We start from the raw sequence: 26850 nt of genomic DNA on the forward strand, positions 1-26850 counted from the left end.
GAAATTGATATTAATTATAAAAAAAATAAAAAGTAATTAAATTTATACTCGTAGCTTTTAAAAATTGAAAAAGTAATATACTTTCTAAAGTTACAAAATTAGTTAAAAAAACACCAAAACTGAAATAATTTCTATTCGCATACTCTAATAGCCCTGATACTACACTGGAGAATGATTTAGAAAAGTAGGAAGGTTTTATATGAATTTTCTGCTCTTTTGGTGGAAAATTCCAAAGTTAAACCACTTTGTCAACTTACCCATATTGCTAACTAGCTCCAACCTCCCCTAGTTAAGAATTTAAATAGCAGTTTTGATAGACTGAGATCGTAGAAATACTATCAAAAGAAGTTTGATCTTCTTAAATTCAATTATTTTATTTTAAGAGTTTTAGATCGTTGATTAAATTCAGTATTGTTAATTAGAACCAATCTAATTAACAATACTGAATATCCACATTGGTAGTTTTACGAAAGTTTGAGTAAAAACAAGGTTTTTACAGTTGATATTTGCGGTAGTAATAGGGAAGAATTATTTCGAAAAGTAGTCCTAAAATTGAAGTATGATATTAGATTACCAAAAAAAGTGTATTTTTTATAAAACTTTAAATACATGGTAGATAGACTGAGTCTCATATTTGCTACTTGCTAAAAAACACTTTTGTATGAAGAAGTGGCATTGCTCAAAAGAATAATGATAATGATTTAATTTATCTGAAATTGATAACAAAAAATCTTTTTTACAAGTTGTCATAAAGATTTATAATTTCTTTAGTAAAAGCAGACAAACCAAGGTGTTTATGAAAAAATGCTATATGAAAACTTTTACAATGACTATGTTTTATTAAAGACCTTTTAAAAGTCTTGGTCTTAGTCTAATTCTTTTTAAGAGGCAATGCCATCTGTTCCGAGGGAAAAAAAATTCCATTTCGAGTGTCGTAGTAGTTTCGTAGTAATTTTCTAAATTTCCATGTCTTCTGTCACAAAATCCTGAAATTGAAATTAGTATGTCAAATGATTAAACTTTAAATAATTTAATGATACCAAATAGTAAAGTTAAAAATTTATTAGGCTGAAAATTTAGATTCTATTTATTATGTAAAATTTAAAAATTGGTTAATATTTCTGTAATAGAAATGGATAAATTTTTTTTCCCCTAAATTTGAACATTTTCAGATAAAAATGAGGATCAAGAGTTTTTTATGGAATGCTTCAAGAAACACAAACTACCATCTCCGATAAAATGAAGAGAGTGATGAAACAGTGAAAATGGCTGCTTCTTATATCCGATGAAAGCAAACCATGGAAAAGAATTCAAAAAAAGTATTTCTTCAAAAACTTCTTGGATCAAAAAACGAAGTTGAAGTATTTGCGCGTTAAGAAAGTTCGTTTATCCTCGGATGAAAAGGACATAATCAAAGAGTGATTGACATACGTTTCTTGGGTCATCTTTAAATTCCCAATGAAGTTCAAAGGCTGGACACCAAGCAATAAGTTTAAACACTTGTAGATATATATAGGTAATAACGTCACAGATAAGGATTTCGAATGCTTTTACCCATGGATTGAGCAGTGAAAAAAAGTGCGGCTTAACATTAACAGCAAAATTGCTTTCATCAAATGTATTTATAAATTAATTAAATATTGTACAAATATTAGGAAGTTGAAGGTCCGCTACTCTGGTGAATGATTTAACACCATCAAAAGCTTTAAATCATTTGTGAATAAAACATCTCATCAAGCTCATAATTGATTTAAGATAATGTCCAAGCTTCTCTGATAAGTAAATTGAATTTGAAAGATTGGTTCGATTTTTAATTGTTGTTTGATATTGTAAATTATGTCTTAATATTACTAAATATTAACATTAGAGAAATTTGAAACTTTTTTTGTCACTCGGAAAGTATGAACAGTTTTAATCTTTTCGAAATTTAAAATGAAAAATGGATTACGAAAATGGATAATTGATTTTAAATTTAGAAAAGGAATTGTCAAGGGGATTAGATTCATGTAAGTTTGTAAAACTGCGTAAAATGCATTTAACTGTTGATAATTTATCAAAAAAAATATGAAAAATTAATTTATAAAAACATCATTTAAGATACGCGACGCTTATTAAACATTGTTTGCTATGCTACTTCAATATAAAGTTTTGTCCAGTGTAAAGTATTAACCAATACAAACTGATGTCTAAATTTTTATGTTTCTTTATACTGTTTAAAGGTTATTTACGGGAAGGTAAAAAGGGTAAAAGAGGATCATAAAACTTGTTGCGGAAGAATTCGATGAGAACCGATTAACGACTTAAAAAGATATTCAATACTCATATTGTTTATTTATTAAGTCCATATAGTCAATATTTAAATAATGAAACTAAAACATAACAGATCTTTAATAAAACAGTGTTTTCAATGTTGAATAAGTTATAAAACCTATGGATACATTATCTTAGGGTATATCTCTTCGTATTTCTCACTAGTCCACATACAAAGTGGACAATTATGGTTTATCCTTCAACCCATATATAAATATTTATGTATATACATATATATAAGTATTTATATATATATAAATATTTATATATATATATATATATATATATATATAAATATTTGTATATATGTAAACATTTGTATATATATAAATATTTATATTTGAATATATGTAAATATTTGTATATATATAAATATTTATATTTGTATATATATAAATATATATATTAGGGCTGTTCATGTGAACACAGGAAAAAAATTTTTTTCTCGGATTTGAATGCATAGTTGTTTATTTTGTGCCATTTGACATAGTAATTGACTGTGCAAAAAATCTTTCCAATCAGATAATGTTTAGGGGGTGCTCAATGACCATAAAGTTTTACGAAAAACGTCAAAAACGTGTAAAAAGTTCCGAAGTTCCAAAAATTTCTAGAACCTGGTTAGTTAGATTTTTTCCACTGAAATATTGTCTGATTGTGTGCTATATAGATTAATTAAAGTGCAGCAGATTAACTGTCATCAGGGCACCAGACTAAAAAATGTCTGCTAGTGTTTAAAACAACTGTGTTTATATCATTTTGTTAAAATTTGTATTCATAATTTTAATACTATTATTTAACTCAATTTAGAATTTGTTCAAACAAAATAAAAAGGTTTACAAGTATAAATATTATTTTTATTTGGAATTTCAGTTTGACAACAAATGTATTAATATTTTGATAGTACCTAACCTTAGTAACCTATTACAGAAAACTAGCATGGTAGTCTGGTAGTGTATTGTTTGTTATTAAGTGCAGATAATAATAATTTCTAATTTGAAAATATTTATTTAATTTCTTTAGTAATAATTATTATAATATATTGCTGCAGCTGCATAAACCAACAACTGAATGATAAGTTTGTATAATATGGTATTGAGTTTTGATTTTCTCATAATATTACAGTTATCATTGAAATGGTAGCATCATCTCGTGTTGCTATCTCTACACGACTTCAAACCAAAATCTTTTTAATTGGACAACCAGAGCCAAATCTTCCAGATAAAGTTCTTCTCTTAACATCTGATGTTTTAAAAACATTTTTAATCATCTTTATTCAACCAAAAAGTCAGTGCCTGAAAGTCTTAAAACAACTGTTGATGAACTGATTTTTATTTGGAATAAAGCCCGTATTCCGACAGCATTTCATCCGAATGTAGTCTTAAAGTTGAAAACTTTAGTCCAGGAATTTAAATTAATAAAAAAAAATAAATCCAGATTTTCAGATTCTCAGAAATCGAGAGAGAAATCATTTACAGACACCATTGGCCTACTTTTTGACATTACCCGCAAGGATGCTGAAACCATGATCAGAATTGAAGAAGATAAAGAATTTTTATTGGATCAGAGATGTCAGAGAAAAATGGTGATGTTTGGAGAGGACAAAGAACTTTCAAAATTAGAAGAAAGAAATGAAGCAAGGAAACAAGCAGAGAGAGAACGAAAGCTAAAAGAAGAGCAAAGACAATCTGGTGCGAGTGCAATAGTTCCTGTTATTGAACCTTTACATGACGAAAGTTATAGTGATGACAACGATAACGATGCTGTTGATAATGACAAAATGGTTGATAGAAATTTTGAGATAGAAATCCCTGTTTATTACAGACAACAAGTCAGTCAAGCAAGTTCTTCAGGGTCAGCTGAATCAAGTTTAGCAAGTACTCCAAAACGACAATGTATCTTAGATACAATTCTTGACTCGCCTGATGTTTCATCAACATTAGACAGAATTAATCTATCTGACACAAAATTTACTATACTAGCAGCAGCAATTGCAAGGGCTGGTGGACAGAACCTCGATGATGGATCATTGTCACGTTCTACAGTCCGTAGAAAACGAACCTATCATCGATCAAATATTGAAGCCACTGTTTGAACTGAATTCTGCGATTTGGACAAACCACCATTAATCGTCCACTGGGATGGCAAACTGATGATAGATCGTACAAATTCTGCAGCCCCTAAAACAAATGTTGACCGGCTATCTGTAGGTGTGACAGGTCACAATGTTGACAAAATACTTGGAATAGCAAAACTGTCAGCTGGAACTGGAGAAGCCCAAGCAAAAGCAGTTATTCATCTGCTTAATTTCTGGGACATAATTGGTGATGTTATTGGAATGAGTTTTGATACTACAGCCTCTAACACTGGCTCCAAAAATGGTGCATGTGTAGTTCTAGAGAAACATATAGGTAGAAATTTGTTATATTTCGCTTGCATACACCATGTTCATGAGATCATTGTAGCAGGAGTGTTTGGATCACTATTTGGACCATCATCTGGTCCCAACATACCTCTTTTCCAGAGATTTCAGCAATATTGGCCCAAAGTTAATCAAGGAAATTTTAAACCTCTGGATGACATTCGAATGAAAATACCCCTGGTGCAAGAACTACAAAATGAAGTGATTGCATTCCTCAAAGAAAACCTGCATGTTAAAATGCCAAGGGATGACTACAAAGAAATCATGGATCTCTGTCTGTTAATACTTGGAAAACTGCCTAATCAAGAAGAGAAAAATTATCATTTCAAGATCCCTGGTGCTTATCACACGGCTCGCTGGATGGCCAAGGTTATTTATTGTTTTAAGATTTATTTATTTCGTGAAGAGTTCAAGTTGACCACAAAAGAGGAAAAAAATCTCTGTGAATTTTGCTTATTTGCTAGTCTGGTTTATGTAAAATCTTGGATATCATGCACAAATGCCAGCGATGCTCCAGTTAATGACTTGTTTCTGTTTCAGCAACTTAAGCAGTTTGCAGTTGTGAATAAAACGATTTCCGAAGCAGCAGTCAAGAACTTTCAAAACCATTTGTGGTACCTTTCACCAGAATTGGTCCCACTAGCTTTGTTTTCAAACAAACTTCAAACGGAAGAGAAGCGAAAAATGATTTCCAACATGAAATTTCACGGTGAGAACTGGTCTGAAAGGTTGATCAAATTAAAGAACATTGAAAGTCTAGAGAAGAAATCTCTGGACATGCTGGTGACATCAGTTTCAGCAAGTGCGTTGCGGTCAATGAAGGTTGATATTGATTTTCTGTTCAACAACGATCCAGCTGCCTGGAATGATTCCCCAGAATACCAAGAAGGAAAAAATGTAGTATATTCATTGAAAGTAGTAAATGATGCTGCCGAACGATCTGTGGCTTTAATGTCGATGTTTAATGAATCGATTACAAGGAATGAATCTGAAATGCAGAGGTTAATTCAGGTGGTTGAGGATCACAGAAAGCGAGTGCCAGATGCCAGAAAGTGTACTCTGAAGAGTTATAGTCCTCGCTAGCATTAACATTGCACGAACTATAACATTACGATAATTAAATGTTAATTGCTCATATGTTTTTTTTGTTTATAATTCGTATTTTAATCAATGACAAAGAGTCAAAAATCCTAGTGTTTTATTTTGGAAAAATTCTGATATAACAAAAACCGCAGAACTTTAGTCGTATTGCAGTATTTTCTTTCATTAATTTCTCTGCTAATAAACCAGTCTAAAGTGGATGTGGATTGTAATTTGTATTCAGAATTTAATATTTAGAGATAATTAAAACTGATCAAATCTGAAAAATCTAATTAACCGGGTTTTAGAAATTTGTGGAACTTTGTTACTTTTTCCATGTTTTTCACATTTTTCGTAAAACTTTATGGTCATTGAGCACCCCCTAAACATTATCTGGTTGGAAAGATTTTTTGCACAGTCAATTACTATTTCAAATGGCACAAAATAAACAACTATGCAATCAAATCTGAAAAAAAAATTTTTTTTGGACAGCCCTAATATATATATATATATATATATATATATATATATATATATATATATATATATATATATATATATATATATATATTCACAACCGTCAGCGCTTATGTATGTACGTAAGAGCTGACTGTTGTGAATATTTCTTTTTGTTCAAATGAATAAGGCAGATCGACACAACACCTTTTTTGTAATTTCTTAAACTCTTATTAAGAAAACAGCGTTATTTTTACTAAATCTGACATAAGTTGTCAATTGGCAATTATCCGTAACTGAAAATGCGATAATAATGACCAACATGATACCATATACTGTAATAAAACTAGACGTCATTGTGTGGTTAAATAAATGTTGTTGACACCAACTTTTGATTTTGACCAAGGTGGCAACGGAAATGTTAGGAAGCAAAAATTTACTCTTCCCCTTCTTCAATCTACTGACATCATTTATGGATGACCCCTAACTTCAATAAGAACACAAGAGGCTTTTATCTATTTAAAATGCAAAAGTTAAGAGAAAGTTTACTTTATTTTTGATACAAGTTAAAAATAAATGAGGAAGGTACTTGGTAAGGTACACACAAATTTATTCAAAAATATAAGTGATTACAAATTGAGATTTTGAGGAACTTAAAAAAAGACTTTTTACATGAATAATTAAAAAAAAAGTATGTTTATTCACTTATGAACTAACAATTATTATAGCAAAAATGTTGCTTCGAATGTTTGCTTTTTTTACATATTCATTACCATCTTTGCCACATCCAGAATATGCAATTCTACTTTGTGACAATTGATAATGGACAAGTGATTTAATCTCTTCTGGGTCATTGTGTTTCTTAAATGTCTTTATTCTTATTAGCCTTGAAAATGATCGCTCTCTAGTACATGTTGTTATTGGAACTGTCATAATTAAGTGCACAATTTTTTTAAGCCCTGTTGATGAACCGTGCTATTTTCGTGACATTTCAAAACATTTAAAACGTCCATAAAAGATGCTACTCTTAAATGTTTGGCTTCAATTATGTCATGAAACATGTCCCTATGCAATTTAAGTCGATCTATATTTAGATTATCTTTATAAAAGTCACAAATTGGTTTTGGAGAGTCTTCTAAACTGATTAGAAAAGACTCTGCATTCAATAACAACAATTAGGAGTCAGAAGTAAAACCTTAATGCTAAGCCGCTTAGAACAAAATTAACAACTTCTTTGTAGACTTTATTATAACGTTCTTTTGCTGTGAAAATGTGTGGCTCTGTTAATCCACAGCCAAATCTAATTGGTAGCTTTCTTTACCTTGGTTCTTTAGTTTCATCTAAACCAAGAAGTTTCCATTTCTCTTTCAAATCTATTTACAACATGGCAGAATTAAATTTTTCTGTCATGTTGTAAATATTTTCTTTCAATGTATCAATAATATCTATGGATGTTTTTAAATGTAGACTTTTTCTCTGGATAACGGTTAAGCTCCTTCCAAATGTTTTAGGATGCGACAAGTAATTTTCAACATAACAAATTTATCTGCCTTATCCAGTTGCTTCGTGAATCCGTTTGCTTTTCACCCGCCTCATATTTTTCAGTCTTAGACAGTTATGAAAAGAAGTTCCTTAATTCTTCTTAACTGGTTCAGTATTGATGCAAGCGATGTGTATCGCAACATCCATCGTATAGAACGAAATGGTCTAAAGGGACATAATGTCACATTTTTGCTGAAATGTCTTGAACCAAGCAAGTCTCTTCGGTCATTCACGAATGAACGTAATTAACTCCCTATTAAGCGGAAGAATATCTCTTACCTCAATGAAATTCTTCATAGAGTCTTGGGTTACGCGATTTAGTGAATGCACTTGGCAATGTACAAATAATGCTCTAGATTTGATGGCTCTTATTTTTGCTTGTAAGCTGTTATAAACTCCCGAAACATTTCTTGCATTGTCGAAGCATTGCCCTCTTAAATCATTTATCGGTATATTTAATGTGGTTATTATACCACAAACCACTTTGAAAAAGGTTTTACAATCAGTTTTGCCGGTATCGTAAAAACCTGGAAAATATTCTTCAACTTGAAATGTGTCACGGTCGACCGATCGAACACGCCACGAAACCTGTTCCATCACAGATTTGTCTGAAGTCTCGTCAAGCATTATTGAAAAATATTTAACTTTCTTAATTTTGGCAGTAATAACTCTGATTATTTCGGATACCATTATTTGAAACAATTCGTTTTTTGTTTCATGCAAAATCCATATATATTTCGTTCTCTGTTACTAAGAACACAATTGTGAAATATCTGTAGCTCTAACTTTTAAAAACTGACGAAACAAACTTGAAGCTTCTTCTGTATGAACTCGAATGGCTAGTCCTTGACTTGCGATTTATTTAATCCTTCTGTGGTAAACTTTGAATAAACGGCCTTGTTAGTTTCTTTTCTTTGAAATATTGAACAGAACTTTTAATTTTTGTCTTTGTAATAATTAAGCCATTTGTACCTCTCAAGCCAGGAATTGAGGAATTTAAGGGTTGATTTTCTAGTAGCTTGGCAAGTATTTTACAGGAAGATTCAGTTGAATTGGGACAGTAGATTTATTGTTGGTTCTAGTTAAGTATTTCAACATAGCCATACTTATGATCCTGAAGCAGATTTTTGACCTTGTGATAAGTATAAAAAGAAGAAAGCTGAAACAATTTAACATATACCGATTTAATTATGAAAAATTTCGTTCCACAGAATTATAATAGAGATATTTTCAAACTCTCTTTCTGAATGAGCACAATAATTGGAGGCAGAACAGCAAAAAATAAAGAGAGTAGGATTTTGAAAGCAGTGTATGCTAAAATGAATGACTGGAAGTCAGGAATTCATATAACAGGTCGAAATATCCCAATTGCATTTTATAACAATAAAAAAGACAAAAAAACAAGTTTTTTTAAAACATACATCTTCTGTTAATATAATGCACTAAAAACTGAAGAATTTTTCTTTCTTTCAAGCGTGGGTCAATTTTGTTTCTGTTTGTTGTTTTGTTTGTTATTGTTTCTTTTCAATGACCATTTTTCGAAAAGCACTTCAAAGGTCGAATGGTTTCTGTAGCGGTTCGAGTTTGCCTGGCTATTAATTCTATTCAAACGTTTGTGTTTGTTTGCTCACTTGAAAAAAAGAGAGTTAAAAACAATATGTTTTATTCATTGGATGTGGAAAGCATAGTGTACACGTATGAGGAAACATTGTTAGTGGACGAAAAATAATTTTTTGAAAATTTTCTATGTCGGTTACATACTAATTTTTAAAATATGCTAAAAACAAACGAAAACTTACCACAAATACCAATATCCAACAATAGACAAACTGTTAACATTAATTACACAAAATACTCTTTATATAAAAACATCAGCTGCATCCATTAACGTAATTGAGAGTTAAATAAATATCATTTAATGGTTTGAAATTCCAGTATTCTTTTAGAATCGAATTTCTAAATAATTTTTCTTTCCTTATGTCAACAATTGCCCGTTTTTTAGTTAAGTACAGAAAAACCTCTAACTAAAAATTTTGATCTTTTGCATTTAATTTTTTGAAAACTTATTTTTTGGTAGGTAGGGGGAGGGTCATAATTTTTTAAAAAATAACGCGTAGTACGCAAATGGGGAGGGAGTAGTTAAAGGCGTACAAGTGCGTACAGAGGGAAGGGGGGGGGGGGGTCCAAAATCATTGGTTTTACTGCGTTCGTTATTTTTGGACGTCCCCTTATCAAAGTTCAATAAATATCAGTTTTTTTGTTTCGTGAAAAAAAAGTCCATTTAAAAATATTAAATGGCTTTTGGGGTTTTAGGGTTTTAATTTATTTAAAATTTTGTCGAGAGTTTTTCATTTTTATTTGATCAAATGTTTGCATTAACTTTGTTTCATTTTTATTTCGCATTGTTACTTTGTTTTTGTTTTGGCTTTTTTTTTTTTTATAAATTTTGTGAACGCTTCGATGATTTATAAAAAAGGTTGTATGAAAACTCTCATAAAATATTTATTGTATATTTAAATAGTTTGAGCAAATATTGTTCCCCAACTTGCAAATCTTACCAGCAACCTGTCACAGTGTTGTGCACTATCATAAAAGTGTAAGTCAGTCTCAAAAAACACTTTCATGAAACACGTGATCAATTCGAAGCGTTTGAAAGAATGGCAAAAGTATTTGCAAAATATAATTGCAAGGAATGTGCGAAGCGCAAAACTTTTGTGGAAAAAGATCTGAAACCGAAGCTAGGGATAAAAATTATTTTGATGCGACTTTAATGTCTTTGTCTTTTGTTTTGAATGCGAGTGAGAATTTCCGTATCCGTTTGTCTAAGTAGTCATTGTCAGACTAACAGTTGACATGGAAAAACTGCGAGTAACTTAAACTGGATTAAATTAAAAATTTAGTTTTTTTAAAAGATAGTTGTAAAGTGAGAAAATGTTTTCTGAATCATATTAATGATTTAATGCATGCTTGTCATGTTTGAACTCAGCAATAGCAGATGAATCTTTGGTTTTCTGTATTTCTCGTTAGCATCGTATCTGTTTCAGAATTGTCGATATAAATAGTGATCGAAGAAATAGAAACCATGTTTTCGAAATGTTGGAATTGCTTATCATAAAATATCTTTTCTTTCAAACGAAAACAATTTAGTGCGAGTGATTTGTGACCTTAAGAATCTAAAATTTTTAATTCTTGAAAATTTAAAAGTCCAAGAAGGATTCACCTAAATAAGCACATTTTATATGACTTACAATCCAATTTATGCTGTAGATTACATAACCAGTGTTGGTGAAAACTGCCCCTCTAAGCTTCAAGGCTCCACCCCGATATGTTGTTAGATTGGTCTTTAAAATTAATTCCTAAATTGAGCGCGGTAAAAAATAAGTAGTTTTTCATTTGCTATATTGGGATGGTCACATAATTAAATTTATGCTGCGTAATTTTAGAATTTATATGCTGTGTAAGAATTGCATAAATAACTCAGGTCTAAAATTAATGTAACGCATTCTATTCTGAAGTTGAAAGTGCCAGAACAAACAACAAATCGCTAATTTGTGATATCTTGAGTAATGATCATTTGTTTTTTTTTTTGTTTTTTTTTTCAAAAGTATTAACATTCTGTTTTTTTTATTATTACTTCATTGAAGATTTCGAATAATGGAACGTTGTTTGTATTCTATTGCGTTTAATTATTATCACGGCAATTAATCTTAGCCTGGTTCTTACTTTATTGTTTAGAATATCTTTTTTTTGACTTAACTAAGTAAAAAGTTTTACTTAATGAATTTAAAAAAAAATATTGTTTGTTTTGTTTGAAATATTTGTTTGAAATATTTGTTTGAAATATTTGTTTGAAATATTTGTTTGAAATATTTGTTTGAAATATTTGTTTGAAATATTTGTTTGAAATATTTGTTTGAAATATTTGTTTGAAATATTTGTTTGAAAAAAAAACATTTATTGATTAAATATTGATGATATATATGATCAAAAATATATTTGATTAAAAATAATTACATTCTTTTATTACTTTCAGTTAAGCCCCCGTCAACATCCATTTTTATTATACCTGTCATATTAAAAAAGAGTATTTCACAAAAGTATATGATTCTTCATTTTGCTACATACCGTGACTCTTCGAAGATTAGAAATAAACAATTTTGACTTTCTTCTTCTGACAAAAAAAAGATAAAAGTTCAAGAACGATAAAAAAGGTACAATTCACTGGTGCAGAACTTATGGTTTACTCGTTGCTAATACGAAATGTAGTGGATGTAAGATGCCCTCTACACACCAATTAAAGAATGGATCAATTGCTCAAATCGTTTTGGAGATGTCTTATTAAGCGCAGCAAAACAACCTTCAGCTAAAGAAACGGAAATGTCTATAAGAAATCCTACCGACATTTATGGCAAATACAATACTTTCCTTACGTTTGGAGTAGAAGTGCGGGTAAAAGTCGGGATTCTCCATAAATGATTTGAGGCAAGAGCTCAACATAGGAAACGACAACACAATTGTTGATTGGAGTCAAGTTTGCGGAGATATTCTCTTCTTTTATTTCCTCAAAAACCCTGATCCAACAGGCCGCCCAGGGTGCATTGTTGATAGAGATGAATCTGTTTTCTGTCGAAGAAAGTATTTAATTGGTAGAATAATCCGGTAGAATTAAATATTTGGTTGGTACGAACCTGCAACTCAGAGAGGCCCTTTTATTTCTGTCCATAATCGCGACGCTTCAAGATTGATTTCGATCATACATAACTCGATACTTCTCGGTATTATTGTCTTAGAGTAATTTTGTGTGTTTATGATGAATTCTGAGCTCCTGTATATTTGCATGGCACCGTTAACCACATACTCGACATTTTAGATCCGCAGATAGGCGCGACAATAAATCACGTGGAACTATGCGGTGTCACGCTCAAGCAAAGTTCAGGTTTAATGATGAGGCTAACTTGTTGCGAAAAGGTTTCTTATCATCTATCTGATGTTATTTGGCTGCAGAGATTTTCCGAAACTAGTTTTTTCTACTCTAGGGATCAGGTTGTATTACAATACTTTGTTTGACAACTAGCATGTTTGACTTTCTGTGCGCATCGCTCGTAACGTATGTTTTATTTTACGCCTAGGTTTTTTTTAAGTCTAAAAAGAATATTATCATTGCCATACAAATTTTTTGCATAGAACAAACCGAATTCCATTTTTATTATACTGCGAAGGTTTGTTTTTTGAATTACTTTCTTTCTCTGATAATAATAAGAATATTTATTGGAAAAATAGTTGTGAATTCCGTTGGAAAACTAATATTTGAAAGAAGGAATTATACGTTTTGCTAGAGTAACAAGTTTTATACCTTGTCTGTCTGATTACACTCGAAAGAACTTTCGCGCCTATAATAAACAAAAAAGTAAGTCTTTATAAAAAAACCTGGCTGGCAATGTTTTGCTTTTTTTAAACAAAACCAACCGTTACTTTACTCAAGATGGCAAGTATTAGTGATTTACTCATTTAAAGTAGTTCATTTTTTGCATTGTTTAAAATGAATGCATTCTGCTCAAACCTCCATTTCAATTTAATTAAAGGATTTTCGTTTTAAATCCTAATGTTTGTTTCCTAACTTTGTGCAGTTATTTGTGTCAATATCATCAGTTTAGATTTGATACCATGATATTTGCTGGTTCAATATTGAGTTTTCAGAAAATATTTTGAATACGGTATTTTAATATGCGGCATTAGAATAGTACTGAAATAGAGAATCATGATTACAATAACGAAGTTTATTTTGAACAAAGCTAATTTACAGCCATTAACAGATATAGGAAGAGAGCTTTTCTGAATTTTTGTCACTTTTTCGATGGTTTTCTCTAACAAACTATTTTTAGTTGTAGTTGGGGCACAAGGGGTCAACTTTCTATATTTTATAAATTGAATAAAAGTTAAATTATAAGTTTCATTTCATTCATTGGCGAAAGGACTGAGATATATGTTCTTCATGATAAGAAATCACTGAAACGCAAGCTTTTACTATCTAACGGCTTAAATAGAGGTTTAAAGTGAGTTGTGTATATGGAATCTTGTTAAAGTTGAAATTTATTTTAACAGAAAAACATCAATAATTTTGGCAAGTAATGGCATTAAAGCGTATCCAATTTAGGCGAACTTAAGTGTTTTTTTTTATTTGTGGTGCTGCTTCAAATTGTTATGCGGTGTAAATATCTTATGCTAGAGCAACTGTGCAACCATCAAGGAGCGCAGTAAGTATTACTGGCTTGCATTGAGCCAAAACTAGGTACGTCATCTCAATTTCAGTGCTGCATGCATTAACTTTTTCTGCTGGACATAAATCAAGTTGCAGTGCCGGCTTATTGTTTTATTTATGCTATAAAAGCCTATCTACACCTAAAAATGATCAATATATATGCTAAATAATTACCACGGCTGCTTTAAATACCTTTCATTCTAACTAAATTAGTTTCAAACAGTTCAATTCTCATTTAAAATTCTTTTTCAAATGCATTCATTTCTAAAGTTCACATTTTTCTGATAATGCTGTTTTGATAAATATCCAAAACACATTTTGGAAACGCAGTTTTAAAGTTTAAAGATGAAACACCAATATTTATTGTTTAGCTGTTTTTTTAACCCAACAAACACCAATTATATATATCGTGTTTATGCTACTGAAATTAGCAATCTTTAATTTACTTTATTTACATAGATTGGTATAAATAACATATGTTTATGATTGCTGTTTATTCAAAATGGCTATTATAAATGAAAAATGGGACGTAACGGTGACCTATCATTGGGAAACAGGTAAAAGTTACGCAGATGACTTGTACAAGGTTCTGACTGCTAATGGTTATGCAGTTTGGATGGATGAAAATGTTTTACAGAGTAACATAGCAGTGGAAACATCAAAAGCTATTACGAACTCCGAAATTATTTTATTCCTGATTTCAGAAAAGTATGAGAACTCACATTATTGTAAAGCGGAATACAGACTTGCTCATAACAACAAGAAAAAAATCATGCCTATACAGGTGGAAAATTACTACCCTGCCCAAGGTTCCGAATTGCGTTTATACATAGTAGGGGAGATATGTTATAAATTGTTTGAAGATAAAGAAAAAAACATGACTAAAATAATGATGGCAATAGAGAGACGTATTGGAAAAGGATTTTCAAGAAATCGTCTGAAAGGTAAGTTTTGTATGGATCACAAAATAATTGAGTTTGAATTCTTTCTAAGAAAGCAATTTGTATTTTTAGTTTATGACGAGTTAACGTAAATTGTTCTTAACTCGCATATAGAGTTTCACTGCGATAGGGGGATAATTTATAAATTATCAACCGGCTCGAAAAAAAGGTTGGAGTTGGGTATGACAAATTTTGCTTTTTAAAGCTCACTTTTGTGTAAACCAACCGCATTAAGAGTTTTCATTCATTCGGTCAAATTTTTTCTCCAATCGTTCAGAGAGGATAAGAGATTCAGGGAGATGGTTCCTTCCACTTAATAAAAGTTTAATCTAATTTTAATATAACTTTAGTTTCAGTTTTAAGTAAGTGGCTGCTGTCATTTCGGCTTTCATTAATTCTATTACTTTATTAATATGTCCAGTATATACACCATTAATATGTCCAATATTTCCAACATAGATACTTTTTTTTCTCATTTAAAAAAGGATTTCTTTGTTGTTGTTGTGTTGTTGTGATCAATTAATGTATTTAGTATTTAATGGCAGTAAAACTTTAATTTAGTATTTTCTTAAGATGAAGAATTTAGCAATAACGTAACATTGCTCATTGCTTATGCAGATTTACTTTACGGATAGATTTCGAGTGAATTTGTGGCTATCAATTGTCTCTAGGCGATCTCATTAGTTTTTCTTGCTTTTGTTCTTCTTTTAATTCCGTGAAAAACAAAGCAATTATTTGTTTGAGAACCTTTTTAGTGTGAACTTTCTCATTTTTAACAAGGGTGGATGCTCAAAATTTTTATATTGCTTTCACTTACTCTTGTGCTTAAAAGTATTTCAAAGATTGATATAATTGAAGATTAAAAAGACAGTTATGACAGTTTACTTAAAAATAAACTGAAGTTACGTAATCTTAGGATTTCATTACATAGAAATAACATAAGAGTGTTATTTCCATGTATGTAGTCTCCAATGTACTTCATGACATATTTACAATAATCATACAAAGGCTTTATTTCCTTCTCAAACCAATCAACTGGTAGTGACTTATACTATTACAGCAGGGCCACATATTTCCAGCCTCACATGGCTACTGTCACTATAGATTCTTTCAACCAAGGACATGTCGTATTGACCAGCTAACTTCTAATCTAAACCAATGCGGCAGGTGGGTATTTAAAAATTTAAAGAAATCTCCGACAATTTTCAGACAACTAATTTCTTACAACTTTACTTGAATCGTGGGGAATTGGGTTATTTATGGTCGAGCATAATTTTTAGATAACACTAGCTGAAATCTTATAATGTTTTTGGTATGTTTATAAGTTAAGTTTTGGTATTTTGGCCTTAGCATTCCGGCAGATAAATTCATTAAGCTATGCTTATTTTCTTGCATTTATGTAATTTTATGATATATCATTTATGTGATACGTGAAGTTATTTGCTATACTTTGCTAAACGACTTATGCGAAGAATTGGCTAACTAGTTCCCTGCTTTATATTACTAATGGAAAAAACCTATTTTAAAATTTATTTTTAATTTATAAAATAAATTTCATATAAGAAAATAAAACCTTTGCATAAATTTTTAAAAACTTGTTATAATCCAAGTGGTCAAAATAGTGCCAAAGAAACTCAGGTCACATATTTTTAACTTGGCGTTTTCTTTTATACTTTAATTATATATATATATATATATATATATATATATATATATATATATATATATATATATATATATATATATGTTTTATAAGTTATATCTTGATTTAGATATACGTGAGATAATAAGGGGAATATTAGAAGAAGATATTTCGTTAGATTGGCAAGTATTTGCACGTTGCACAGGTTTTTGTGATGTTAGCCCTATCATTGATTCCCTTGAAAATGATTTGGATGATTATAAAAGTAAAATGAGCGGTTTTCTTGATAAACTCTACCAGGTTCATCCATATGACTATATGGATTTAATTGAAAAATCGCTGAGATATTTGGAAAGAAACGATGTCATTGATAAATTAGGTCTTGGTAAGGTTTCAATTTTTCATTTCTTGTGCATGTATTTTTATATTCAATTTGAAATAACCATTCAGAGAAGTCAAGTATTAGCAATCCATTAGAACTCATCCAAAAGCATTGCATTAATTTTTGAGAAGTTGAAAATAAATAAATGTTCAGCATTTTATCAATCTTTGTTTCTCCACGTGCTGTACGACAAGATTAACTCTTTAAGCTCTTTCTCTTATGTACCGACTCAGCAAATATGCAGTTTCATTATAAAAAAAGATGTATACAGCTCAAAAATAGTTTTCTAAAATAAAAAGGAAACAGTTTTTCTACGATCCTCATAAACTTCTTTCATAAATAGCTGCTGCTTCCTAGACATTTGTATAGTTTTTCGGTCATAACTTTAAGGTAAACATTATCTCAAAAAAGTTGTATGTCTGTATGTATGTATGTATGTATGTATGTATGTATGTATGTATGTATGTATGTATGTATGTATGTATGTATGTATGTATGTATGTATGTATGTATGTATGTATGTATGTATGTATGTATGTATGTATGTATGTATGTATGTATGTATGTATGTATGTATGTATGTATGTATGTATGTATGTATGTATGTATGTATGTATGTATGTATGTATGTATGTATGTATGTATATATGTATGTATGTATGTATGTATGTATGTATGTATGTATATATGTATGTATGTATGTATGTATGTATGCATGTATGTATGTATGTATGTATGTATGTATGTATGTATGTATGTATGTATGTATGTATGTATGTATGTATGTATGTATGTATGTATGTATATATGTATGTATGTATGTATGTATGTATGTATGTATGTATGTATGTATGTATGTATGTATGTATCTATGTATCTATGTATGTATCTATGTATGTGTCCAAGTATGTATAAATGTCTGCACCATGTTGATGTGTATGAGTGGATGGATCCATGTATGTTTGCTTTATTTCCAGTATAAACTTTTTAAGTCAATCAAATTTTACTGATTTTTCATGTATATTTTTTTTCAGATAAGCGCGTAGTACTCAAGAAGTTTTACCATAAAAACTACAAGCAGTCAATGCAAAGTCGGTTTTTAAGACTAACCATTGTTAATACAGAAAAATCTAATTATGTGGGTTTTGGTAAAGAATTTCATATGAAAACTAAACTTCTCTTGATTTCTGGCGCAACTGGTATTGGAAAAACATCTTTTCTTAATATGTGTCTCTTAGATTGGGCCAATGATTCTTTATGGAGCGATATTAATTTGGTGTTTTATTTAGATTTTAACCAACTAAATTGGTGCCATGAGATGAGTTTAGATGAACAAGCTATAAAATTATACACCAAAATTTCAAAAGACTGGAACAACTTTTCAAACTTTTCAAAGTTGTTTATAATCGATGGATTGAATGATTATTCAAACGAATCCCATTTTATCAATGCAGTAGCAGAAACATTGAAAAGTCCGAACAACAAATGTATTGTTACCGGTAAATTTAGAGCTATAAAGTTGTATAAAGATAAAATCAACGCTATACTTAAACAAGAAAAAGAATCCACGCACATAGCATCATTTTATGTAACAGGTCTTAATGATGATGAGATAAAAAAATATGTCGAAAATAACACGATAAATAATCGAAAGGAAACGATAAAAGATTTTATTAGAGCGTCTCACTTTGTTAAAGCCTTAACAGCTGTACCATTTTGTTTAAAAAGAATATGTGAAGTTACTAGTGCTTCTTCAATGGACGGCAAATATTCTTTTAACAGCGTGACCGAATTTTACAGTGATATTTTTTTATACTTTTTGCAAACTCATGTTAATAAACCAGTAGAAGTTGTGAAACAGTTTTTATCAGAAGTTTGTACACAAGCTTTTCATGATTTGAATCTAGGCAAAGCTAGTTTTTCTAATTCTGAATTACAAAAGTTGAAAAGTTTTAATGAAGTTGATTATAAACAATTTGAAACATTTTTTGGTAATCAGCTTGCTAACCACTCCTTTTTTAACTTTTGCGCTTCTATTCATGCATACATTCATTTAAGTCCTAAGGATGTTATAGGCAACAAAAACTTACGCGTTTGCGTATCAATGATCTGTGGAATAATGAGTTTAAAAGATAAAGTTAAAGGAAGTATTGGAGACTATTTTCAATCCATAACGATGGGTTCAAATGAAGAAAAAAAGAATCAGTTGCTTTACATGATTTGTGGTAAGTTTGTAATTGTTTAATGATCGGCTAAAAATTTCTTAGAAATTCAAATCTTTTATAATGGCTATTCTCTGTATTGAAATTTGGTGGTAAGAAACTTCAGCGAACAGTAGACCTTTTTAAAGCAAAATAAAAGATAAACGAACACAAAATTATTTTGGTTTCCTTACTTTATACTGTTTATCTTTTTTTTAATATCTTCATTCTTTCTTGCTATCTTACTAATACTAAATATTACTATTTTTATAACATTTGTTAAGTTTGTGTTACAGTAAGATTATAGTAAATTTTTTTATGTATACCTTTTGGCATGATATATTTAGAATATCTTCCAAAGATGGCGCTTTTCGGTATGCAACTTTTACATTTATCTTTTTGCCCGTTATAAAATCCTAACTTTAAGGTAAAACTGTATTTTTGTGAAAAGTAGAATTGCTTTTGATTCCAACGAATAATTACAACCATTGTGAGGTTCGATATAAGATTTTATGACTCAATTTTGTGCGTTTCATCTTTAGATTAACTCTGAGATAGGGGTGGTAAATTACTCGGTATTTTGAATTAATCAATTAACGAATAATTTTAGCTAAATTAATCGATTAATATTCAATTAACTTTTAAAAATGAATTTTTACGAGTTGCAAAAAGTATATTGCTACTCATAAAGGCTTTATTTCTCTTTTTTCGTCAGATATGATCTTAAAAAACATAAGTTATTAAGAGTATCATCATTTAAACTTCATTCGTTACTTAGTAATAAATAAACCAGCAGCACTAAAACTTCTTTCTGCTTCTATAGAAGATGGGGAAAGGCTTAGCATGGCGTTGTAAATCTTTTCTAAAGACCATGGCCTTTTTCCAGTGCTTTCTAGTACTGCCATTTCACGTTTAATACAACTCAAAATTTCTTGAGGGGATGAATTACAAGCCCTTTAGCTCTTCGTACTGATGAAGATGTAGGTGATAGAATTTCTGCTAGTTATTCAGCTTTAGTTTTTTTCTGATTGGTTCCATATTCTGAAGTGGATTTAAACTCAGATGCTATTTCTAATTCACTATTCCTTTGGTTATCCTCATGTCGAAATAAGCGTACATATATTTCTCTTGCTGTTTTAGCAATTTCATTTTTGTTTGGGTACTTTAAAAGATTACCTGGTGATTCTGAATCTGACTTATAGTCATCCGGATTATCTAAATAGCAAAGTAAACCAACAATATTACACTTTCTTTTTTCATTAATTCTCTCAGAGACAAGAGTAAATAAATTTTGACCTTTATTAGTATTTTGCTCTTTAAGATTAAAAACAAAATAATTTTTTCAGATTTCATCAGATTACAGTTGTAATATGCTGATTAGAGAATTCCATCTTGTTTTAATATCCAGAATAAGCTTAAGCTCTTTTCCTAAATCAGCTTTACAAATGTTTTGAAGAATATCATTTTTAAATGGCGATTTTCTAAACATCTTGACTGTTTTACAAACCTTTGATATAAAAATACCATATTCCTCATTAAACTGGGTTCCCTCATCAACAAAACTATCATTTTCTTCATTCCAGCATTCTTCATTGTCATTATCATCATCAGGATCAGATCTAGCTTCTTCATTTTCATCATCCTCATGATTGATTAGTTCTTCTTGAGTTATTTCCATTGCTGAACTTTTTTTCTTATAAAGAATATCACATACTGAAAGATGAACCCCATGGCAATCGCAAAGTTGGTGAATAATCCCCACTTCTCGTCCCATTTTCTTCATAACTGAGGCACCATCAGTAACACATCCGAAGATACCAATAGTCAAATTCAATCCGAATTCTTTCATTTTGTCAGTAACAATAATAACTGCTCTTTCTGAAGGCAATGAATCATTTATTCTAATCATTCCCAGATTATAGTGACTATTATCTGAACAATGTACATTAAGACACAAGTATCTTCTAATTCCACCTGAAGTCCACTCATCAAGAGAAATTAAAAATCTTTCTCCGTTTAATTTTTTTTTGCTGTATCTCGTGAGTAATTTTTAATTTCATTGAGTTTGCATAGTTCATAACAATTGCCTTTATAGCATGTCGATCATCAGGGATTTTTAGTCCTTGAGCTTTCCAGCCATTTTTAATATCTTTGCTATTGGCCAAAGTTGCAAAAGGGATACGATCAACAGCAGTTAAACGAGCTAATAGCTCTTCAGCTTTGTTACCTATTTTATTAAAGTAGGCAGCAGAACTTGGCTGGATGGTTTTTGACGTTTTTGAAACAGCTTTGGTTGGCAAAATTTTATGTTTGTGCTCTAAATGATACAAGAAACTTGAAGTTGATGAATGGAATTTAAGTTCAACTATATTTGCACTTGAATATTGAATTGTCTTTATTTTCTGATAAAAAATGCTTCCAAACTTCAGAACAAATTTTTTAAGACATCGTAAATGGCGACCAGGCTATTTATACTACCGCACTGAAAATACAGTACAATTTCTCTAATTCGAATTTTGCGGGGAAAAGTTCGAACTAGAGAGATTTTCGATTTATAGAATGTTGAGTCTTCTTAAGCGCATTTCACGGTGACTTAACATTTAATCGCATTACGGAGTTTTTCGAATTATGGAGATTCGATTTAGAGAGATTGTACTGTATATTATTTGTTTACGTTTCACAGCGGAACGAGAAAAAGTTTGTTGTCAAAAAACGCCAAATTATTTTGATTTTTTGATTTAAAAATTAAAACGCTTAAAATGATTTTTGAAATTATTCGATTAATCGTTCGGAAATTAATCGATTAACGATTAACTTTTTTTAATCGATTAATCGATTAAAAGAAGTTAATTGATTACCGTACCTACTCTGAGATTAATTGTATGAGATATAACAATAAAACGAAAAATCTTTCAAATTTAATTTAGGCTATTTAGAGTTTATTAGTTTCAATAATAAATGTTTTCAAAGATATCTTTTGCAATATTTTTATGTAGAGACAAAAGAGACGAGAATATAAACAAGTATTTGTTTGCGTGGTCTACACGTTCGACTTAATATAAATAATTCAAATTTAACGTAATTAAACTCTAAATTCTTTAAGTAAAAAATAGGACGTTTTGTCTCCGGAGTCGTTTGTTATTATTTAATGCAAAAAAATAACGATAGATGATGCAAAAAAGAAAAAAGAAAGAGAAGCAAACGCAAGAATATTGATTTAAAACTTATAAAGCCAGACCAATATTGTAGAAGCTGTGAAATTTAATTTGAGGTAAGGAAATGTTTACAGGCTTCAAGTAGATCTATAAAATAATGATTTTGGTTTGTTAAACCAAATACGTCAAACCAAACTACGTCAAACCAAAATACGTTAAACCAAATACGTCAAAAAGATTTCAGGAGAAAAAAAATGACAACTTTTACTGATTTTAAAGTAATTGATTTTCCTAACAAGTCTCTTTTGGAATAGCCCGAGAGACCACAACATCCCGGCACACAAATCAAAGTCTGAATTTTAAGGTACTGGGACCTTAAAAATCAGCCTTATGTGAAGACTTATGTGAAAAGTGATTTACAATTAATTTGTGAGAATGATTTGGGAATGAAGGGCACCCATGCTCCCTAGTTTCATGAATAACGATGACATTTACTTTTAGCTAAAAACATTTAAGCCTTAGTGACAAAAAGTAAGAAAGTGTATGCCATGCTTGCAGCATTTCAAGGAAATGGAAAGACTTTTTTTAAGTTTGAACATCGTGGAAAGTTGAAAAGTTGATTGAATAGACCTTCCTTCTATCAAAATACCACCAACAGCATTATTTGCAATATTTTGAGAAGTTTTTTGCTTTTTTTTATAAACTAGCATATCAGTAGATCTTCAGTATCATGCAGCTTAATTGAAATTACGGCCAATAATTAGAGTAAAAAATATAACAGATCTGTTCAATATTTTTAGTAGCTAATGTTATTACATTTTAAAATAAAAAAGTAATATAGTCACAAAAGTAATCAAATTAGTAAAAAAAAAACTAAAACCGCTATAACTTCTATCCGCATGCGCTCACAGCCCTGACACTTCACAGGAGGATCAGTTAGTTAGTTAGGAATATTCGATGAGAGTTTCGAAACATCTGGTGGAAAAATCCAAAGTTCAAAGCAGTTTGTCAACTTACTCCAATTGCCAAATGGCCACAATCTCCCCTAGATAAAAATGTAAACAACAGATTAGATGCTATTTCTACGACTGAGATCGTCGACATACCAACTAGAAAGGTTTGAATTTCTTACATTCAATTCTTTTGTTAATTGAGTTTTAGATCATCGATAGAACCAATCTAATTTACGATACTGTATCCACATTGGTAGTTTTAAAAAAGTTAAAAAGTCAAAACAAGTTTCTTACAGTTGATATATACGGAAGTAATGGGGACGAATTACTTCAAAAAGTAGCTCTAAAACTTAAGTTTTATAATAGGTTACCAGAAAAAGTGCACCATTTTTTAAGACTTTAAACAAATGGTAGACTAAGTCTCATCTTTGTTACATGCTATAAAACACTTTTGTATAAAGTGTTTTATAGCATGTAACAAAACAATAAAGATATTGATTAAACTTTTCAGAAAATGATAAAAGAAAATCTTTTTTATTAGTGGTTGTAAAGATTTATTATTTCCATAGTAAAAACAGACAAAACAGAAATATTTCTGAATAAATGCTGAATGAAAACGTTTAAAAAGAGTATGTTATTTTAATGACCTTTAAAAGTCTTAAAGTTTGTCTAATTCCCTTTAAGAGGTAGTGCCATCTGTTCCGTGGAAAAAAAGTATCTGTTTCGAGCATGCCAGTAGTTTGTAAATAACTTTCTAAATTTCCATGTGTTTTATCACAAAATCCTTAAAGTCATACAGTAAGTCAAATGGTTAAACTTTGAATAATTAAATGACAATAAATATCAAAACAAAGTTAAAAATTTACCAAGTTGAGTTTTTAGATTCTTTATAAATACCAAGGTTGTTTATATTTTTTAAACTTTTGATTGGTAGAAAGTTGATAGCATTTTTATTGGTTAATTGATTTCAATCGTTTACATAAAATCATCTTTTTTTTCATACTTTAAACGGATTTGTTATTTTTTTTTTTTTGTTTATTGAAAATTTTTTTAAATTTTTTGTTTAATCAATAAAATATTATTAATGTTAGATAATTATCAACAAAACTTATTTTTATAATTTTATTACAACTTACATATAATTACGACTTGTTTTATACAAAACAAAAGTTTAATAAAAGCTAGAATAGAATTGGATTATAAGGTTTTTTTCCTCCAACTTTGATCTTGTACAGGTGAAAACGAGGATAGTGAGTTTTTCATAGAATGCTTTTACGAAGCACAAGCTACCATCTCCGATAAAATGAAGAGAGCGATAAAACAGCGAGAGTGGTTGCTTCTCATATCCAATGAAACCGAACCATGGAAAATAATTCAAAAAAAGTATTTCTTCAACAACTTTTTTGCTGAAAAAATGAAGTTGAAGTATTTGTGTGTTGAGAAAGTTTGTTTATCTTCGAATGAAATGGATTTAATCATAGAGTGTTCGACAAATGTTTCTAGGGTCATCTTAAAATCCCCGGTGAAGTTCGAAGGGTGGACACCAAGCAATCAATTTAAACTCTTGTGGATATTTATAGATAGCAACGTCACAGAGACGGACTTCGAATGCTTTTATCCATGGATTAGGCAGTGCAAAAAGTTGCGTCTTCACATTACGAGGAAAATTCCATTCATCAAATGTATTTATGAAACAATTAAAAATTGCTCAAATATCAGGAAGTTGAAAGTCCGCTACTGTGATGAAAGAATTAACAGCATTAAAGACTTTAAATCATTTGTGAAGAAAACATATTAATCAAGCTCATAATTAGTTTAAGATTACGCTCCAAGCTGATATATCGAATATAAAAAAGTTGTTCGAATTTAAATGGTTGGTTAATAAACTATGTCTTTGTGTTGCGAAATAATATATTTAAAGAAACTTGAAAATTTTTTTGTGACTCGGATAGTATAAACAGTTTTGAAACTTTTCAAAGTTTATTTTAAAAGTTGGTTGTAAAGATGAAAAATTGATTTTAAATTTAGAAAAAAGAATTTAAACGAGGAAAGAGGATTAGATTCAAATGTGTTTGTAAAAGTTTTACATTTTAAAACTTTTATGCGTGAAATGCATTTACCTGTTGATAATTTATCAAAGGAAATATGAAAAATTATTCCGTGAAAGCGACACATATAAAGCATTATCTTGCTATGCCTCTCCAATATCAAGTATTGCCAATACTTGATATTGGAGATATTCCAATATCAATTATGTATGCAATCCTCTAAAAAGTTCGTTTTCTCATCAGAATTTCTTAATTGTAGAATCTATTTATAATATTTTATTGATTTAATAATATTTTATTGATTAATAATATTTTATTGATTTAACAAATATTTTAATTGTAGAATCTATTTTGCATGATTGGATATATCTAGTATTAGTTAACGCATTTACCATTTAAAAACATTTTTTGAAAGAGGTATTACGTCTGTAATTGTTTCAAATAATTCAGTTCAAATGTAACTTTGATTTTGCAGGTTCTAGCTTGATGTGGAAACAAATCCAAGAATGAATAGAAATATTCCCCTTTTTTACTGTCTTTGTTAATGAGTTTTCATTTAATCAGGGATACACTGTTATAATTTACACTTGACTAGAAGTATTCCATATATATGCTATATATAGCCAAAATTCAATAACCAGTAAGCATCAGTGTTACTTTCGTTCAACTACGTTCAACTACGGTCAACGAAGTTGAACGTAAATAAACGTAACGTAGTTTTGTTTCAATTACGTTACGTTTATTTACGGTATTTTTGTGTTAATCATCTTAGTTAAACGTAGTTGAACAAAGTTGAACGTAGTTGAACCAAATAAATTTCTGAACAACCTAATTAACTTTTAAAAACCACTGATTTGTATTGCTAGTATAAATAACCAAAATTAAATTTAAGAAGATGTTAAAGCCAGAGTTTAGTGTGATTTTAGAAAGTCGAGCCTAAGCCTGCAAAAATGTGGTCTCAAGCCTGTACTTTTTGAACTAAAATTAGACTTGGCAAAGTTTCCAAAAATATTGTGTATTTTGTTAGCAATAACAGTGTAAAGGAAAAACATTTGCTTAAAAGCCAATTTATCATTAATTTTATTGAATTATTAAATTACAACCCTTAAACAACCAATTAAGGACAATTTTTTTGTATTGAACTATTTGTAACAATTCAAGACAAAATAGAGAAATGAAACTTTATTGCAATAAAAAAGGATACATTAAAATTTGTGAATATTACAAAATATTGGAACACAATTTTGAAATTAAGTTCCAAAAACCCAAATGTTTAAAGTAGTGGTGTAGCCCCCACTTTCCTCATTAACATTCTTACAAGATTAGGCATTTATATCAGAGAGTTTATTTTAATTCCTCTATTTAGAACAAAATTGTTTGACTGAAGTGATGGGAGAAGAAAACTTTTTTTTTCATTTAAGCTTTGGGCAAAAAATAATCAGCAAAATTTTTTATTCGTTGT

The 26850-nt window shown here is 29.9% G+C and overlaps 1 protein-coding gene across 1 annotated transcript; it reads left to right on the forward strand.

The window, feature by feature from the left end:
* Positions 1–13434: 13434 nt before the first annotated feature.
* LOC149878188 (uncharacterized) lies at positions 13435–25272 on the forward strand. Its single transcript, XM_090073390.1, has 5 exons — positions 13435–15010; positions 16780–17034; positions 18066–19256; positions 19580–19606; positions 24576–25272. The coding sequence occupies exons 1-5, from the start codon at positions 14569–14571 to the stop codon at positions 25136–25138; spliced, it is 2478 nt and encodes an 825-aa protein (XP_089929516.1). The 5' UTR covers positions 13435–14568; the 3' UTR covers positions 25139–25272.
* The last annotated feature ends 1578 nt before the right edge of the window (positions 25273–26850 follow it).

The sequence above is a fragment of the Hydra viridissima genome, unplaced genomic scaffold (assembly GCF_058129835.1).
Source record: "Hydra viridissima isolate aposymbiotic clone 2 unplaced genomic scaffold, HvirCarnegie_v1 scaffold_15, whole genome shotgun sequence".
Taxonomy (NCBI): Eukaryota; Metazoa; Cnidaria; class Hydrozoa; order Anthoathecata; family Hydridae; genus Hydra; species Hydra viridissima.

Excerpts from the sequence above, each read along its gene's own strand:
- LOC149878188 (XM_090073390.1), top strand. The coding sequence starts at position 14,569 with ATGGCTATTATAAATGAAAAATGGGACGTAACGGTGACCTATCATTGG. Across the intron at positions 17,035-18,065 it reads CATTGATAAATTAGGTCTTG|ATAAGCGCGTAGTACTCAAG; the intron begins GTAAGGTTTCAA and ends ATTTTTTTTCAG. Across the intron at positions 19,607-24,575 it reads TCCAAAGATGGCGCTTTTCG|GTGAAAACGAGGATAGTGAG; the intron begins GTATGCAACTTT and ends GATCTTGTACAG.